The sequence below is a fragment of the Danio rerio genome, chromosome 3 (assembly GCF_049306965.1).
Source record: "Danio rerio strain Tuebingen ecotype United States chromosome 3, GRCz12tu, whole genome shotgun sequence".
NCBI lineage: Eukaryota > Metazoa > Chordata > Actinopteri > Cypriniformes > Danionidae > Danio > Danio rerio.
The window spans coordinates 3,043,073-3,062,096 of NC_133178.1; the positions used below are offsets into that span (position 1 = coordinate 3,043,073).

The following is a 19,024-nucleotide window of genomic DNA, read 5'->3' on the forward strand; positions in this document are numbered from 1 at the left end:
ACTGATTACAGATGAGCAGCCAGTCATGCTTAATCACATCACAAGCTCCTCTTTAAATTAGTTTATGAAAATAATAAATAATAAAGTAATAGAGAATATTTTCAGCTTATTTGTGTGATTGGTTTGTAACAAGAAAACTGTGTCCACACTTAAATATTAAACTGTGTCCACACTTAAATATTAACATATTGTATGTCACTGATGACTAGGCCTACATGACATTTGCATGCGCAGAATTCTGCAGATTTTTAGATCATCGTAATTCTGATTATTTACTAGAGTAAATGTGTGTAAATCTATATTTATTCAGTTTTAAATTATAATAATATTAATTGACTAATGTAAAAATGTTTATCTGATTTATGTACAATGCAGTTTGTAAAGTAAAATTTTCTGTCTTTTAGTAGAGATATTATGAGACTTGCTTTGTTTACCAATTAAAGTGAATCTAACTGGATTTGCATTTTAAACATTAAAGTAAAAAAAGTTATTGTTTTTTATTTCACACATTAAGGTTTTTAGTTATAATCCCAAAATAATTCCACATAAATCTGCAATTTTTACCAAAATTTTTAGCAAAAATAACAAAAAAACGTCCGCACATTCCGTCTGGCCTTACTGATGACAACTAAATGGGAGAGGAAAGTCTAATAAAGCTCTTGAAAACTAAAGTAAACACTTACATGGTTTGACCAGAATTTCACAAAACATTAATTTTCTAATTTATGAAAATAAGAGTACTGATAATTTAGCATTAATGAAATACTATTGCATACTGTGACTTAACATTGACATTAACTGTGCTTTCCATGTTGTTTTCAGATTTGAAGTAAACACTTTTTTTAGATCACTTGATTACACCAGGCTGTGCTTTTGTGGCTGGAACAAAATGTTGTCAAACAGGAAAACATTTTTACCTGTGACTTTAAATCCGCCCACAAACAGCCTGCTTTTCTAGTTTCTACAATTATCAGAAACACACAAGGAAGATGGAACCTCGGCACACAGGTACTTTCTTTACTTCATAAAACTCAAATTTATGTAATATATGAAAAACTAAACATTTAAAGTGCTAGCAAATGTAGAAAGTGTATGAACTGGATTAATATCAGTGAGTTTCACTGTCATTCTGTCACAGAAATAAATCAGTGTGGCGATTTATAATGATGTGCTGATGTGAAGCTTTCAGTTTAATTTCTTGCTACAAAGCAAAAAGTAAATGTAAACAGTGTAAATAAAGACTCAATAGATTATAATACACTTTTTCATAGAATACATGTACAAAGCAATTTGAAAGTTGTTAAAGATACTTATCATCAGAAACTACTTAATTTTTAGCATTCAAATTATTATTGTGTTATTTATTTAGTTTTTAGTTAAAATCTAATATCTAGGGTGACAATATGCATCATGTTTAGGGGACATATGCTGACATGGATTTCTACATTTGGCTTGTTTTCTGGTTTTCTAAGAAAATGGCTGACAAGTAGTCTGACCAAAGCAATGGAAATTATGAACATAAGCATATGCCATTAACGTAGATTCTAGCTGTAAACTTCCTCAGACCATTTGTCAATACGAGGATTGTGTCAAATGCTTTTGGCTCCCTCTGCGTCTCATGACTAATCATGCCATGCTAATGTACCCGAGCATGTTTTTGAATTGTAGGATGTCAGTGAGCAGGAGTCAGCTCATTTTCAGCCATTAAAACCTCACAGAATCCTCTGTTCTTCACATAAAGACATGGTTTGGCTTCAGAGAACTAAAAATGCAACAACTTATTTGTACCTCTTTTATATGGTTGTTTTTACATTAAATATGCATGACTCCACTTTTATTGTCCTGCTAATTTTATAATTAAATTTATTAATTTACATGATCTTTATATTTACATGTATTTATTTAGAAGACACTTCTATTCAAATCAACTCACAAGAGAAGATAAAAGAAGCTCTTCAAATCAGAGAGCAGCAGTATATAAATATGACAAGTTGCTTATTTGCTAGTGGTAAATATGTCGGGAACACATGTGAACCGTTTAATGGATATGAAATAAGATAACTTTATCACACAGACTTCAAAAAACTCATCACAAAACAATGCATTAAGTTATACATTAAGTGATGTTATTATGTTAAAAAGCCAAAACCTGGATATTTTAGACAATAGAGAATTTTTGGCCACTCAACAGTGTCTTTACTCAATTTATATTTATGTATTTAGCATTAATTTAAAGATACTTACAGAGTTGAAACTAAACTGTGTTTTATTAGCCTGTCTAGTCAAATCTGTTTTGCAGATGTGCAGCTCCATATGGCGTATAAACAGCCAGACATCAGGAGTCAGAGACTGTGATCAGCTAAAAACTGAAGGAGACTGAGCATCAATATGCATCGTTCCAGCAAAGAAAGAGCACCCTCACAAAGTATTTAATTTACTTTATTAGAGAAGAATAATACATTTTACATTGTAAACCTGAGTCACTACAGATTTTACTACACATAAAAACAATGACCAAAAATACTACACACACACACACACAGAAAAACCATGGAGATTTACATCCACTGGAATATGCAGTTTAAGTCAAAATAATTTTCCCTCAGAAAACATTTTTATTAAAATATTTCTCAAGTGAAAAGTTCACACTATTTCCTAAAATTATTATTTTTTTTTTTTACTTTTTTCAGTATAGCTGGAATAAAAACATTTAAATAAAATAGCTGCAAGCAGCAATTAAGAGGCCAGGCAGTTCAGATGCAGAATGAGCAAAGCAGTTAAGAGACGGGAAGTTTAGGATATTTTTGGTATCAATGGTCTTGGTGTGATCCAAGGAATGTACCAAGAAAAGTGACATGTCAATGAAGAAAGTTTAGCAAAAGATATTAGCATTTTGAAAATGTAAAAAGTTATTAACATTAAAAACAGCGACGCAGTGGGTAGCAAGTTCACCTCACAGCAAGTAGGTTGCTGGTTCTTGCCTTGGCTGGATCAGTTGGCATTTCTTTGACGAGTTTGCATGTTCTCCCTATGAAGTCCAAAGACACGTGGTACAGGTGAATTAGGCAGGTTAAAATTGACCATAGTGTATGAGTGTGTGTCTGAATGTTTCCCAGTGATGGGTTGCAGCTGAAAGGGCATCTGCTGTGTAAAACATATGCTGGATAAGTGGGCGGTTCATTCCGCTGTGGCCACCCTTTATTAATAAAGGGACAAAGCCTAAAAGAAAATTAACAATTGAGTAACATTAAAAATTACTTATAAATTTTAGAACTGCTCTAGGAGTCTTTGAGTACTTTCAGTGCATGGTGTTGTAGATGCATACCATGTTTTATGATGATATGTGCATATGTTTGCAAAATAAAGCATTTTTTGACAAAAAATCTAAATGGCCGATGCCCAAACTGGCTGATTCGGAAAAATCCTTTCCTGGGAAAAGACTCTGCATGCTTTGTCTGATGTAAAGACACCAGTTTTATGAAGCCACTGTTGTCCAATGACTAATGCCCAAATAATTGAACTTGCCCAATTAACCTTTAAAAATAATAATTTAAAAAATACATAAATTAAATTGCACTTTAAAGTAAAATATTTTTTTTTAAATATTAGTATCTTGCAAAATAACTAGTATAATATTTTATGTACTGCCATCATTACAAAGATAAAAGAAATCAGATATTTAAGTGTTTTTCTTTTAAATAAACATGTTTATGAGGGTGAATACATTTTACTTTACCCGTACATTTTTACTTTAATAATTTCGTAAATACTGAAATACTGATATTATACTTGATTAACATCTAATTCCTTAGCATCTTACAATTTCTCATTGACTTTATTTTTGTGGGTATGTTACAGTGACGAATAGTCAAATATATGACACTTGTATCATACAGAGAAAAAAGATGCTCCTAAATCCTCCTCACCCACAGCTCAAAATCCTCAAGAAAAGAGATAAAAGAGCTTAAATCGATCCCCTATGAGTAAGTCTTTACTAGGGTTGGGTACCGAAACCCGGTGCCATTATAGCTCCAGTACCTTGGTAACCGGTATGTACCGGTATTAAATCAGCGAATGAATTTTGGTGCCTAAATTCGGTGCTGCGGCAAAAACTTAAGAAGCATCTAAGGGGTGCATGAAAAAGGCACACATAGGCGTTGTGTCACAGCATCACTAAACATTTAATTCTGAACAACTTTGAGGAATACGAACAGGCGATATCAGGCAATTGTTATTGTCGCTAGGGAACAGATGCACACAACGTAGTACAGCGCATTTAGCCTGTTTTTCTGTGAGCGAGACCGACACTCTTCAGATCTACACGCGTGATCACGTTCGTCCAATTTGCTTAAACTAAGCATTCTAAAGCGTATTTTACAAGCAAGGATTCTTACACAGCAGCTGTCTTTACAAAAGTTGCATGTAATGCCTGTTTCAGACCGCAAGCGAAAGCAGCGCGTATGGAGAGCAGAAGCAGCACGCAGGCGTTTGCCTTTCAAACCAGCTGCGTCTGCAGCTCGCAGCTCTTCGGCAGCTGCTGCAGAGATCAATCGATCTCTATTCTATATAGTTATGTATCTCTCTATATATACAAATACACTTTAAAAAAAAAAATTTTCCTCAGCACCAAGGCCCGCGGCAACCTCCTCCTATGTTGTTTCTTTAACCTGCAAGTCTTTATTTTACAAAGTATATAGATCATACAGTACTGTCTGCTTATCAAGCTCTATGAGGAGTGTCATTCATGTCTGGTACACTCAGAAGACAATCGCCTGTGATATGTAATTTGGTTTTTGATTGTCAGGATGTTTTAGGCATAGTTGTAATAATATTTATACAATATAATTATGATATTTATACGTGACCAAACTAGTGTTACTCTCTCCGCTTCAGTAATATCCAGCGGCAGAGTAACAGCTCGTGCAAAGGATTAGACCGACAAAAGTAATCAATGCATGCCCTTCTTTTACTTATTTTCGTGTTGTCAGGTTCATGGTGCAAACAGCTCTCGGGTGGAATAACTTGAGTGAACATAAAACAAAGTCGATTAAAACTTTTTTCCTCTGCTTCAGCTGCACAGCACACAGCGAGCTCACATAATCCAGCATGCGTGTCGAACTACACTACCCACTTCGCTATGGACTAATCCCTTAAATAGCAAGTCTTAAAGTGACCACTCCCCTCTCCTACAACACTAGTGTGCAACTTAGGCAAAACTGATACTAAAATTGTTTTATATTTGGTTTTGTAGTTCGGGCCTAAATAAATGTTTGCTGCAGTTTTTAATCGTTTAAGTTCATTTGATTGACTCTATATAAATCCGTAGATATTATTAAGGCATTTATTGGGTAAAATTGCTACTTTTTACTGTCATTCAATGTGTTTTAGTCATTATCAATGCACGAAATAAACAATAACAAATATAACTTATTATGACTCCAGAATAATTATGTTTTTAGGAAAAGTTTACTGTTTACTGTAAAAGTTTTCAGAAACGTTATTTTAAATGAATGAGTAGGCAAAATAAATTTACTTTAACTGTAGGCCTGTTAAAATTTACAGGTGCAACAATGTGCCTTGATGTACTTGAATGTTAGAAATTTGTTCTCCTACACCAGTACAACGTTACTTGTCCAATAAATGAACAAAGAAGATTATTTTAAATTTAAGTTATTTAAATTTCTTGTTTATGAAGATTGCAGAGTGATGCATGTAAACAAATGACTTCCAATGTTTTAAATATTTTGTGATATATATATATATATATATATATATATATATATATATATATATATATATATATATATATATATATATATTTACAGATAAAAAGTATATATGTGGCCCCTGCCCACCCCCACAGGTTAATAGAAGGCTAATGTAATTTCACAATGTAAATCTTAAATTCATGCTAACCAAAAATGATCAAAAGAAATGTATTAATGTAATACAATATGAATTGATGTGTACTTTAAACTGTAATTATATTGTTCTAATAAAATGATTTTTTAAAATATTTTGTCAAATAAAATATTGTAGAGTCATCCACCATCATTTTGTGGCTAAAAAGTATCGGTTCAGGCACCGTTTTGGCACCGGTATTGTTTTAAAAGTATCGATTTAGTACCAGTATCGAAAAAAACCCAAACGATACCCAACCCTAGTCTTTACACAGATGAACAATACATGAAATGTCAACTGTGTGTAAACTGTTCTAATAAAAGTAAAATAAGATGGTTTACAACTGCATCCGTTTTTACAATAAAAATGTCAGAACAGTATTGAGATTATTTTGCAAAATAACTAATAAAATAGTAAAGATTTCATATATATATATATATATATATATATATATATATATATATATATATATACACACACACACAAACTATCGTTTATTTTAACATTATTATTATTTGTACTGTAGACTATATTTATCTTAGTGTTTGCTTGCTTAAGTGATGTTTGCCAAGTTTTGTAAGAAAACTCTAGAAAAACACGTTGCTCTCCATGAACTATATGGGTGATTCTATAGTTGCAGGTACATTTAGTGACCAAAGCCATCCTTTTTTCAGCTTTTAATTTTTTTTTACATGTTACATTGTTACATTTTTGATAATTTATTAAAATTATTCATTTTTAAAGATCATATTACTGAAAATCATGTTTTCTTAATGTTCAAATTAGTCAGTGTGTACTTTTCCATCATGTATTATTGTGCAATTAAAAATATTTTATTTTGCTTTTCTTTAAAAAAAGTCACCAATATTTTCATTTTAAATGTTTAAACTGTAAACTGTCAATACTGTTACCAAAGTTACAAAAAGAAAACTCAATATTTCATTAAATTACATATTGGACAATTTAAAAATATTTTAATCCTGCTTTCATTAGTATCATGTGATCTTTGCAGTTATATAAAGTTAAATGTTTGGCTAAAATGTTTTAAAACAAAATTTTTACTGTCAATTCAGTTGCAATTTAGTAACTACCCATTTGGATTTTTCTTGCTATGATTTATTGTTATTTCTACACAATACTAAATTCATCCATAACCGACTTAACAAACAATATAAAAAGTGTAAAAAAAAATGTATTCCCTAAAATTAAAACATTTGATCATTTATGATTAGCAAAAGCTGAATTATAAAAAATAAATATGCTTTCTATAAGATAGTGGAAATAATTGCTGTTTTTAAAGAGTTTTACTCCTTTTTAAATTGTAAAATACATGCAATATAATCACCTATATTGCTTTTACATAATAATCTTTACAATTACTGTAGTGTTGTCACTATGCTGGAATTTACCACTTTAAGATGATACCTTCAAAAAATATGAACATTTGATATCATTTTCTATATTTTGTGATTAAAAAAAAATCTTAATATTAATTATTATTTAATGCACCAGAGCCAATATGGAAACGGATTTAGATATAGTGTATATGTTTTGAACGTTTTTTCCAAAAAGTCCAATAACAGAGGAGATCACATGATAATTTGAGAGATTTAAATGGAAAAAAGGACAACACGTCAGACGACAGCACGTTACACGGCTTTCTTATTTAATTAATCAAGTCAGTCATATTGAAATGAGTTCAGTTACTAACTTTTCGATATTGTTTATACAGATGAGGGACACACAGCAGCACGCGTCAAGAGAAGAGCGCGCATAGAGAGAGCAAAGCGAAAGCAAAATTATGTGTGGATGTGTCGAAATATACATTTTTTGACACAAACTGTAACAAAGTGCTTTGCACTCGTGTTTGAATTTTGTATGTTGCACTTTGCACAAACTTCACAATAGAAACTGCCTGTGATTTGTCTGTTTCTGTGCGTCATTAACAGATAGTGAACTTATCTGCTCTTTCCGTGAGAAAAATGCTGTAATGTTTAAGCGGGCCCAATACATCTCCCGATTATCCCACTCAGTGCTTCTATACTGTTTGTGTTTTTTGAGACTTTTTATTGTATGAATTAGGCTACGACTGTATAAACTGATAGGGGAAGTGCGTTTGGTAATGCACGCTCAGAAACATAATGCGCACACAAACCTGCGCTCTATGCTGAATTAGTTTCTCTTTCATTTTTTCCAGCCTGGTTTGAAATTATTAAAACAGAATACTTTAATCAAGATTGTAAATCAGTCTGGCTTGCCAAAAGATGTTTTTTAAGGCCCACCCAGGCCCCTCCGTGGAGCCGGGCCTGCTTTAACCTCACATTTCTACTTTGATCATTACTTAAATACTGACAAACAAACTCTGCTCTTATACTTTATAAACATCTAAATCACACTTTCACATTGACTTTATTTTTGTTGGTATTGTACTGTGGTGAATAGAGTCAAATGTAACTTTTTTCTATCATACAGAGAAACAAGATGCTCCCAAATCCCCCTTACCCACAGCTCAAAACCCTCAGAAGAGAGAAAGCAGCATAGAACGACGTCCTATGAGTAAGTCTTTATACAGATGAACAACACATAATATTATGTTAACTGTGTTTAAATTGTTTTAATATAAGTAAATACAACTAGTGCTGCCACTAACAGCTATGTTTATATTGATAAATCTATCAATACATTTGATCAATTTTCATTATTAACTAATCTAAGTAATTCCTTTTATATCAATGATCTATACATTTTATATAAGATTTTATTTAATTCACAACTTGGGTAGAAATGTAAACAAGTCCTTGACAAAATGTCAAACTAAAACAGACAAAAAAGTTAAATTATTATTGCAATGCTATATATTAACGTTTATTTAGTCAAACCCATGCCAACATGGGGAGAACATGCAAACTCCACACAGAAATGCCAACTGACCCAGCCAGGACTCAAACCAGCAACCTTCTTGCTGTAAGGAGATAGTGCTAACCACTGAGCCACCGTCCTACCCTTCTGACACAATCTACATTGTAAAACCACATTAGAAATATCAAACTGAATTTAAAACATTCATCTATAAATCATTACTTACAGTAGAGTACATCACACCTGCACATCTCTCGCTGTGATCAATAGCATTTCTGAGGCGAGTCAGAGACTGAGACTAAAATAAATCACACAATGACATTGCTCATGCTAGTGGTGTTGATGAAACAGTTGCTATTTCATTAAAACGTGAAAACAACTTTTCAAAGGTCAAATAACAAAGATTAAAACATTATTGTCAACTAATTATCAGCATTGATTCAGAAAGACTCAAAGCAGACCAATATACAACTGAATCTGTTTACAGCAAACAATCAAATATGTCTCTTACCGGTTAATTTTTCTACAACTGTGATGATCTTAGTTGGATCAAGATTTTGATGTGATGAAATGTCACCCCTGTATGCATTTCAGTGAGCAATGAGACTCCTCTGAGGATTATTCTCCTGGGGAAAAGCGTGTCAGAGAACAGTGTTGTGGGAAACTTGATCTTGGGCAGATCAGCGTTTGACAGTGAAGCTCCTGCAGATGTTGTGGAGAGAGTCGGAGGAAGACTGAAGAACAGACACGTGACGCTCATCAACAGTCCTCAGCTGCTCCACACACACATCTCAGATGATCAGATCACACAGACGGTCAGAGAGTGTGTGCGTCTGTCTGATCCAGGACCTCATGTGGTGCTTCTGCTCCTCCAACATCAGCAGTGTTCAGCAGAAGATCAAGAGCGTGTGGAGAAGCTGCAGGACTCTTTCTCTGAGCGCCTTCTTCAACACACCCTGGTGCTCAGCACACAAGAGTCCACTGAACCCAATGAGATCCTGCAGAAGATCATCCAGAAGTGCTCCAACAGACACGTCAGTCTTCAGACAAGCAGCTCTGCTGATCATCTTCTGCAGGCCTTTGAGGACATCGAGCAGAGCAATGAGGGACGACACCTGATTTCTGCTCAATATGAAGCTTATAAGTATTTCTCAGTTGAACAACAGGCCACACAAAGAGGTGAGTGTGAGATTATATTATGCTCCTAGTGATGTTTACACTGTTTAATCTTCTTCCTCTACTTTCAGACTGTGAGAGGCTGAATGTGTTGGTGTGTGGCAGCGACGGCTCACTGAAATCCTCCATCTCAGAGCTGATCCTGCAACACACACACAGAAGATCAGAGAGTGTGAGGACAGACGTGGATCTTTATGCTCGTCTGATCAATGTGCTGGAGCTTCCAGCTCTGTTCAACACTGGGCTCTCAGAGGAGGAAGTGATGCGTCAGACTCTCCGCCGTGTGTCTCGCTGTCATCCTGGAGTTCATGCTTTCCTCCTCATTATTCCTGACGCTCCACTCAATAATGAAGACAGAGCAGAAATGGAGGAGATCCAGAAGATCTTCAGCTCCAGAATCAACAAACACATCATGATCCTCATCATGCAGAATTCAGAGCATCAGACAGCAGAACTCAATGAAGAAACACAGGCTGTCATTCAGAGTTTTGGAGGAAGACATCAGTACTTTAATCCTGAAACACAAGAGTCCACATTGATGGAGAACATTGAGAAGATGCTGGAGGACAACAGAGGAGGCTTTTACTCCACAGAGACATTTCTGGAGGCGCAGATGAAAAAACTGATGGAATATGAAGAGATGAAGAAGAAACTTCACTCACTACAGACCCACTTACAATCAAAAGGTAGTGAGCAAAAAAGAAAAAGATAAATTCAAGTATTTTTGTAATGGAGTAGATAAATATGATTATTATCCAATACATCATACTACTTAATATTAAAAATATTCTAAAATATATATTTTTTTGTATTATGTACAGTAGAGGTGAAACTCAGAACAACAATCTACATTCTACTGCAATTTTATGAACATTGATAAAAAAAAAGTATACATTTTGCTACAAATATATTTTTTGAGAACTTTTCTAACTTTATATGAAACACCACACACAGAAACAGATCTATAAATTAAGCCCTCATGGTTTAAAACTGGTGCATTTATATCTTTTACAGGTTCAGCTGAGAGTGAAGATGAACTGAGCATTGTCATTCTGGGAAAAACTGGAGTTGGCAAAAGTTCAACAGGAAACACAATCTTAGGAAGAGATGCATTTAAAGCAGGAATATCTTCAGAATCTGTTACTGAAGAGAGTCAGAGAGAAACATCTGAAGTCAATGGCAGACGCATCACTGTGATCGACACTCCAGGACTGTTTGATACTGAACTCAGTAATGAGGAGATCCAAAGAGAAATCAGACACTGCATCTCCATGATTCTGCCTGGACCACATGTGTTCATCATCGTGCTCAGTATAGGACAGAGATTCACTAAAGAGGAGGAAACATCAGTGAAGTTTATCCAGGAGATGTTTGGTGAACACTCTCTAATGTTTACTATGGTGCTTTTCACTAGAGGAGATGAGCTGAAGAATCAGACCATTAAAGAGTTTCTGGGTAAATCTGGATCTGATGTCAGAAAACTGCTTGAAACTTGTGGAAACAGATTCCATGTGTTCAACAATAATCAGCCTGAAGACCGAACACAAGTGTCTGAACTACTGGAGAAGATAGACAACATGGTGAAGGCAAACGGAGGAAGCTTCTACTCATGTAAGATGTTCAGAGAGATGGAGAGAGAAAAACAAGAACAGCAGATGAAGATCCTGATGGACAGAGTCAGAGAAACAGAAGAAGAGATGAAGAAACTAGAAGAAGAGAAAGACAGAATGAAGACAATGATGGAGGAAGAGAAGAAGAGGAGAGAAGAACTGATGAAAAAACATGAAGAGAAAGAGAGAATGAAGATGATGATGGAGGAGGAACGACAGATACAGGAGAAAGAGAAGAAGAGGGGAGAAGAAGAAAAAGAGAGAATGACGATGATGGAGGAACGACAGAATCAGGAGAAAGAGAGAAAGAAAAGAGAAGAGGAGTTTAAAGAAAGAGAGAACCAAAATAGAATACAGATGGAAAAAAAATAAGAGGAATGGGAGAAACAGAAACAAGATGAAGAGAAGAGAACAGAAGAAAAAAAGCAGATTTCAGATGAACACATTCAGAAACTCAAGTGTGAAACGGAGGGAATAATCAAACAGAAAGAGAGAAAAGAAAGAGAGAGACAAAAACAACAAGAGGATTCAGAGAAGAGACTGAAAGAAGAAAAGTTTAGAGAAGATCTCCCAAAGAGTTTTAAAGAGAAACTGAAACTGCTTGAAAAACAGCATGAAGAAGAACGAGTGGAGTGGAGAAGGGAATATGACAGAGAGAAAAAGAAGATAATGAGGAAAATTCAGTCTGAAACTGACGATTCACTACAGGTGAGTGTTACTGTCAGCTTTCATCTTTCAGGGCTCGACAGTGCGACCATTCCTCTCGCATTTGTTGTCACTTAATCATTGTTGTTCAGTCACATCTAGCTACTTGTGGTATTGACCTGTCGCCTTGTCGGCATTTAAAGTCCTGCATTCAGATTAGTTTTACTTTCATTTTCTCTCAGTGTGCGGTCGAGAGTAACACACATGGGTTTTAATTCTGAGGCTGATTTAAACGTTGATATTTGTGTGTAAGTGCTCTATTTTTACTAAAGCTCTATATATGTAAATATTCAAGTGTCATTTGATTATCATCAGTTTTATACCACTTGTATTTTGTTGTACAACAAATATGAAAAAATTGCTAATATTCGATTTAATAGGTCTCATTTAATATTTTTCTCATCTGCAAATTTGAAATTTGCATAAAAATTATGTACATTAGTAAAATTGTACTGCTAGTTGAATTGAACATGTTAAAGTAAATGTGAATATGTACATACTTTCCCCCTTTTTGTTGTAGTTTTACAAAAAAAGATATTGAGAAGAACAATCGCCAGTCACTTAAGTTACCCAAACTGCTTTACGCTGTTCTTACGCTATTGGGACAGAATACAATTGGTTGGGACAGAATAATAATTATCATGCCTATTATTTGTAGTTTTTTCATAGCAGTTTAAACTCCCCCTTCAATATGTACAACAAGAAACAAAAAGCTGCAGTTTAGACTGCGTATACTCTGTGGAAGAATGACTGAGTGTGTGTCTAACGCTCGGCCATACACACACTAGCCACAGATATATTTCAGCAGGTGATGTGACACACAATAAACGTGCTCATTTGCATTATCACTGCTGACAGGTAATGCTTGAAATATAAACCTCATGTCTGCTGTCCTAAGATGCATCAATTATATCAGCTTTACACTTTTTTATGTGATTGGATGTTAAAAGGTCCATCCTATGAATTTTCAGTCACTGAAATGGCCCCCCACCAATTTGAGTTTGAGACCCCTGGTTTAATGGAATTGATGATAGTACTTTCGTGCAGAGGGAAATTTGAATTTGTAGAGGCAATGCCATATTCAGAGGCTTTGTAGCTAATTAAAAATAAAGTTTATTAGGAGGTTAAAGTGCTCCGATAAACAGTTTCAGCTTTGCACATGGGTGTGTTGTGTCTTTCTTTACATCCTCTTACTTTTCCCATGTGGAAAAAACTGTCAAGATCTCAAGGCTTTTCTACATATTTCTTACTGGTTTATTTGTGTTGAATCCCAAAAGGTCGCAGCCTACAGGAAACTAGAGACTGTATACAGCGAGTGGTCCTGGAGTCTCCACAGTGCCATGATGGAAATTGAGAACAAACTAAACAACCAAATAGAAAATGAAGCAATTCATGAGGTTGAAGAAACTGATCTTCACAGAGAACTGAAGACGACCAGTGAAGAAGTGGAAAAATCCATGTCAGAGTTCTTTGAGACAGACACGGATAAATATTTAATGATTCAGTGGAAAACATCGTTTAAAACTAAAATCAAGAAGCTTCAGGAGAACATTGTGAGAGAAACAAAAAGGAAATTAAACAAGTTTCTTCAGCAACATGACATAAATAGAAAGATTTATGCTCAAAGGACACATCATGAAAACACTCTTTATGTAAAGTGCAAAGTACCTGAATTGAAAAACAAATCTGAAATAACTGGTGAAAGAATAGCGAAGAGAAATTTTTGGTTGTTTTGGGAACCAAGTATGAAAGATATCATCAGAGAAACTTCTGCAATCAGAGAGATCGATATAATGAGAGATGTGAGAGAGATCCTCGGTGACATCTATGAAAGTGCTCCTGTAGACCAATGGAAGGACAGCAGGGATATTTTTAATGTAAAAAGATATTCAGATTATGTTTGGCTGAAAACAAACTACAGACGCAGTGATCTACTACAGTTTACAATTGAGTGGTTGGGTTACGTTCTGTCTGAAGAAGATGAAGCCCAGATCAGATCATTTGTCTCAGATGTTGATCAGGAGACAGACAGAATGATTCAGTCATTTAACATTACAAAGATGGGCTACAACATCAGCCTCATTCAACAACTCATAGAGTACATAAACACAAGAGAATCAGAACATGAGGAAGGAGCCGTGAAATATGAGTTCAAGGATGAGTTCTTCATTGATTTGGTTTATTCAATCTGTAAAAGAGCAAACAAGACGATCACTGACCAACACAGACTGTTCAGAGAAGACAATGATCCTGAAATATACTTAAAAAATAATCGAGAACAGTACTATAGTGTTTTCCAGAAATACTGTTATGGAGCAAAACCAGCTGCTATTTTTGGTGAGATCATCTGTCAGAAACTAAAAGAGCCCATTGAGCAGAGCGTCTACAAGAAAACTGCCAGAGATTTAGCAGATGAAATGAAAACAGACTGTGCATCACTGAATGGAAACAGATCAAAGCTGGAGAAACACATCCTGAAGACACTGGCAGAAGAGCAGGACTTTGACAAATACATGAACTACATAAAATACCCCAGAGATCACTTCGAGAGTTTCATCAGAGATGAAGTCAGTCGCTACATCAGAGATAAGTTCAGCATCAGAGTTTTACCCAAGATGAAGGAGAACATTAAACTCCTGCAGCAGAAGATCATGAACGCAGCACATCAATCTACTGAACATGTTCAAGTCAACAGTGGAGATGTGGGTTTGTGGTTGAAGAGTTTCACACAGCAGCTCTCAGATCAGCTGATCTTCTCTGAAAAAGACCTCAGTGGAGTCAAACGTTATGATGTTGATGATTTCAGACTCCTAGAAGATGTGATCAGACAAGAGCTTCCTGCTGTAATGTCAGACATCAGCAGCAGATTCAACACAGGCACATTTCCAGTAAAGCTGGACTATAAGTTCAGGCCAGATGAGCTTCTGATTGATCACTTCTGTCAGTGCTGTTGGGTTCAGTGTCCGTTCTGTGGAGTTATCTGCACAAACACCATAGAGAACCATGATGGAGATCACAGTGTTCCTTTCCACCGTGTAATTGGGCTGAATGGGCAGATTTATGCAGGAACAAAAAACTTGTCTATTAACATCTGCACATCAGCAGCAGGCAGTGATCAATCTTTTAATCCCACTGCATCAACTAAATCAGTCCTCTGGAGAGATTACAGAAGAGCAGGAGGAGTTTATGCAGACTGGAGCATCACTCCTGATCTCTCTGAACTGACCTACTGGAAGTGGTTTGTGTGCAGATTCCAGAAAGATCTGGAAAAATACTACAGTAAAACATTTAAGAAGAAAGGTAATATACCAGCTGAATGGAGAAAATACACAAAACAAGATGCTGTTAAAAGTTTGGAATAACACATCTAATGGAGGAGATGAAGAATGAGAATCAGAACTGAATCAGTTGTTACTTGTATACATTCATCAATGAGAAGCTGAATTCAATAACTGCTCAGATTAGTTGTATCAAATACACTGAACTCTAAAGACAATATTCAATTCTGTTTAAAAGTGACTAATTGGTGAAACTACATGTTTGATGACCAATCAAACAAGTTTATCATTAGGACTGTCATTTATTATTTGTTTTTTAGCTGTGTATATTGTTTTGTGTGTGTGTGTATCCAGTGTAACATACGGGCCGTAGCTGAAGAGCAGCTTAAGAATGAAGAACATTCCTAAATACCATATTTCTAGCTGGCTCTTAGTTGATGTCCTTCGGCTATAGAAAGTCTGGAGACAAAGGTCGCTGTGCAAGACACCGTGTTTAACCCAGGATGTGTAGTAGACGCTGGGGACCCATTGCTGCTATATAATCTATATTTTAGATGGTCGGTGATAATAGAGAAACCTCCATTGTGGACATTTGTGCAACCCAAGTCATTCCAAAGGAAAACCCCCACCTTTTCTAACACACACACACACACACACACACACACACACACACACAATTGAAAGGAAGTATTAGAACTCAAAAACTCACTCCAAATAATATGTAATGTGTTTGTAATCTATATGCTCTGCCCTATAGCAAAAGTAGTTAAATATAAATGGCAATACTAGGGCCTTTTCCGTAACATGGGACGCATTTAGACTTTTTATTTCTGAGCATGTCACATGATTAGGTACTTTATAAATACCAGAGGACTCATTTTTTTAAATACAATTTTGGGTTATTTAATTAATGTATTTTTTTTACTCATTTTATTTACTTAATTGTTTTTATCTATTTGATTAATATGTTGTTATTATCGTGAGTATTTTTTTTTCTTCTTTCTCTAAATGATAAATGTAATTTTAACTTAAGTAGAGGGTAGGGGTAGGAATAATATTTGTTTAAATTTCTCTGTTAAAATACTTTGTTATATCTGAAAAGTTAACAAATTTTAAAAAAAAGTTAAAATAGTATATGCATGCACCAATAAAGTCCTTTTTGAGTCTTATATAGTATAGAAATGCCTTGTTGCTATCTAATGTGTATTTAGAGTGCTGTGTTTAGAATCATTACAGTTCTCCTGCTATTTTACAACACATGATGCTGAGTGCATGATAATAACTTATACGGCTTGCATTCTTTAATGCTCAGAATAAATGTCTCTTCGAACGTTTCAGGAGGACCCTCATTATGCTTATCACCGATCCAAAGACAAAGAAAATCTCTCAAAACTTTGCCAAAAAACCATTGGTCAGTCAGTAAAAAATGGGTGTGACTTTACCCATAGTTAAAACTCAGTTTCTAACCAGCATCAGGGCAGAAAGGTCCCGAGAAGTGCCCCTGAGGGGGCAGACCGCGTTTCTGTACCCACGTGACTCGCCTGATTCCATGTATTCTTATGTTCTGGCAAATTAAATTCAGTTTAAAGTGTCTCGTGTAACCCCTTGATCTGCGCTGCCAACTCCATGCATCAAGAAAGAAATTAATAAAGAACTCCATCTTTTACGCATCAGAGAAACTTGCACAACGAGAGAAAGAGAGCAACAGGTATTTAGTCGTGCGTTAAAGCTGTGCCCCTTATCAAAAAGGTGTTTTTATAATCTTGGTGGTCCTGAATAGCTGTGTGGAACTGAGCTACATTTGCCATTCTTTTGTCTAAACTGTTTATTTTCTCGCTTGCTTACTTTTCTATGTTTTGTTGTTATATTTTGTAGGTTTGTTTGTTATATGTTAGACTAGTCAATAAATGATGCTATAGCCACGTTGAATTATCTTTGTTTTGCCTCACAGAAAAGGTCAATTAAACGATAGATTTTGCTACAAGCTGATTTAAGTTTACCAAAACTTGCAAATGATAAATCTACTTCACAAGAAGTAGTTATAATTTCCTTTCTAAAAAAATAATTACAGTGCACTCTGACGAGCGGGCAACGTCATTGTTGTTTATTTAGTTAAATTAACGTTAATTCAATTTCAATTAAAGTTCATTCAGAATATTAATAATTAATAACTCATTATTATTGATCATAAATATTAATATACTGGGCTAATTTTGTACACCAGATAGGTGTTTTCTATGGCTGATGGGCTGGAGGTTGTGACTGATTCTCCTCCACATATATAAAGTCTGCCCAAACACTTCTGTCGTTTTGTCACATGCCAGAGTGATAACTGTAATTGAGATTTGCTGTTTATTGGTTTGATTTGTGATTTGCTGATTACTTTGTTTTAGATCAAACCACAAAATACTTGCTCTAATAAACATGTTTTTTCCACTGCCAATATTCAAATTAAAAAAAGTCTATCCACTCTTAATTCATAAAGGCATCTTAACAAATATTGTGTCGTACTAAAGCTTGTATTACTCAAACGGTCGCAGAAACTGTATCTATAGCACTTAATTTGAGGAATGTCAAAACAAACTGAAACAGTTGATACTGTCTCTTCCTTATTTATAAATCAGATGGACAAAATTGGTAATATTTTATAATAACTGCACATTATGAATCCTTTATTAAGCATTAATAAATAGTTAATTCATAATTTGATAAGCATTAACTCTATTTTAATAGATATTAGTAAGCAGTTTATAAGTACAGAAACACTTCAGGACAAATTAAACTATCAAATGAAATAAATATAAAAAATATTTGCAATCTTATCTTAAATCAAATTACTGTGCCGTTTAAACTGCTAAATAACATTTACATGTTTTATCACATTATATTGTTAAATTGTTCAGTTGTTGCTTTATCAAACTATGTTGTATTATTTTCACACTAATGTTACTCAATATTTAAACTGTACAGTAATTTTATTTTTAGATATGATTGTATTAAATTATACACTAAATATAAATAATTTATGAGCTGAATGTAACTAAACTATTATCACTTCACACTGCTTTATTGTTTATTTATTTTGTTTGTCTTTTTTCTGCTAGTCTTGGTCATTTTATTACATCTTATTCCTTAAAGAACTTTCAGTAAGAAAGCAATATTGTTTGTTATTAGTATTTATTGTTGTTAGTATTTATACCTGCTCATATGTCAAATAAAAGGAAAGAATCCATTAATAACTTCTAAACCTCCTAATACAAGTGTTACTGTTCATATATATATATATATATATATATATATATATATATATATATATATATATATATATATATATATACATTGTGATTTTTTATATATGTAATAGACCTTAAAGTGGTGGTGCAGAATGTAATTTTAAGGCTTGATTGTGTTTATAAGATGCAAAGCAATGTGTGCTCATGTTTCACTTGAAGGAAATTGCGTTATTGTTTCATAAATCTTACTTTGATTATTTAC

At 34.4% G+C, this 19,024-nt stretch overlaps 3 protein-coding genes across 7 annotated transcripts in view; all 3 read left to right on the forward strand.

Moving 5' to 3' along the window:
* LOC141381087 (uncharacterized) overlaps positions 1-19,024 on the forward strand; it is a 460,537-nt gene that overhangs the window by 313,803 nt on the left and 127,710 nt on the right. The window lies entirely within an intron of this gene.
* On the forward strand, positions 979-12,082 carry LOC101882166 (GTPase IMAP family member 8-like). 4 transcript variants are annotated; one of them, XM_073943868.1, is made up of 6 exons: positions 979-1,008; positions 2,283-2,425; positions 8,374-8,457; positions 9,355-9,939; positions 10,008-10,622; positions 10,951-12,082. In XM_073943868.1, exons 2-6 carry the CDS (start codon positions 2,389-2,391, stop codon positions 11,916-11,918), a joined length of 2,289 nt encoding a protein of 762 aa, XP_073799969.1. In that variant the 5' UTR covers positions 979-1,008; positions 2,283-2,388; the 3' UTR covers positions 11,919-12,082. The 4 variants fall into 4 exon arrangements, with proteins under 4 accessions (XP_073799969.1, XP_073799968.1, XP_073799970.1 ...); XM_073943867.1 differs by having other exon boundaries at positions 2,300-2,425; XM_073943869.1 differs by lacking the exon at positions 2,283-2,425.
* On the forward strand, positions 11,522-17,452 carry LOC141381088 (interferon-induced very large GTPase 1-like). The gene is made up of 2 exons (XM_073943871.1): positions 11,522-12,254; positions 13,529-17,452. Exons 1-2 carry the CDS (start codon positions 12,216-12,218, stop codon positions 15,611-15,613), a joined length of 2,124 nt encoding a protein of 707 aa, XP_073799972.1. The 5' UTR covers positions 11,522-12,215; the 3' UTR covers positions 15,614-17,452.

Coding starts and splice junctions, on each gene's coding strand:
- LOC141381088 (XM_073943871.1), top strand. CDS start 12,216: ATGAGGAAAATTCAGTCTGAAACTGACGATTCACTACAG. Junction 12,255..13,528: donor AAACTGACGATTCACTACAG/GTGAGTGTTACT, acceptor GAATCCCAAAAG/GTCGCAGCCTACAGGAAACT.
- LOC101882166 (XM_073943868.1), top strand. CDS start 2,389: ATGCATCGTTCCAGCAAAGAAAGAGCACCCTCACAAA. Junction 2,426..8,373: donor AGAAAGAGCACCCTCACAAA/GTATTTAATTTA, acceptor TCTATCATACAG/AGAAACAAGATGCTCCCAAA. Junction 9,940..10,007: donor ACAACAGGCCACACAAAGAG/GTGAGTGTGAGA, acceptor CTCTACTTTCAG/ACTGTGAGAGGCTGAATGTG.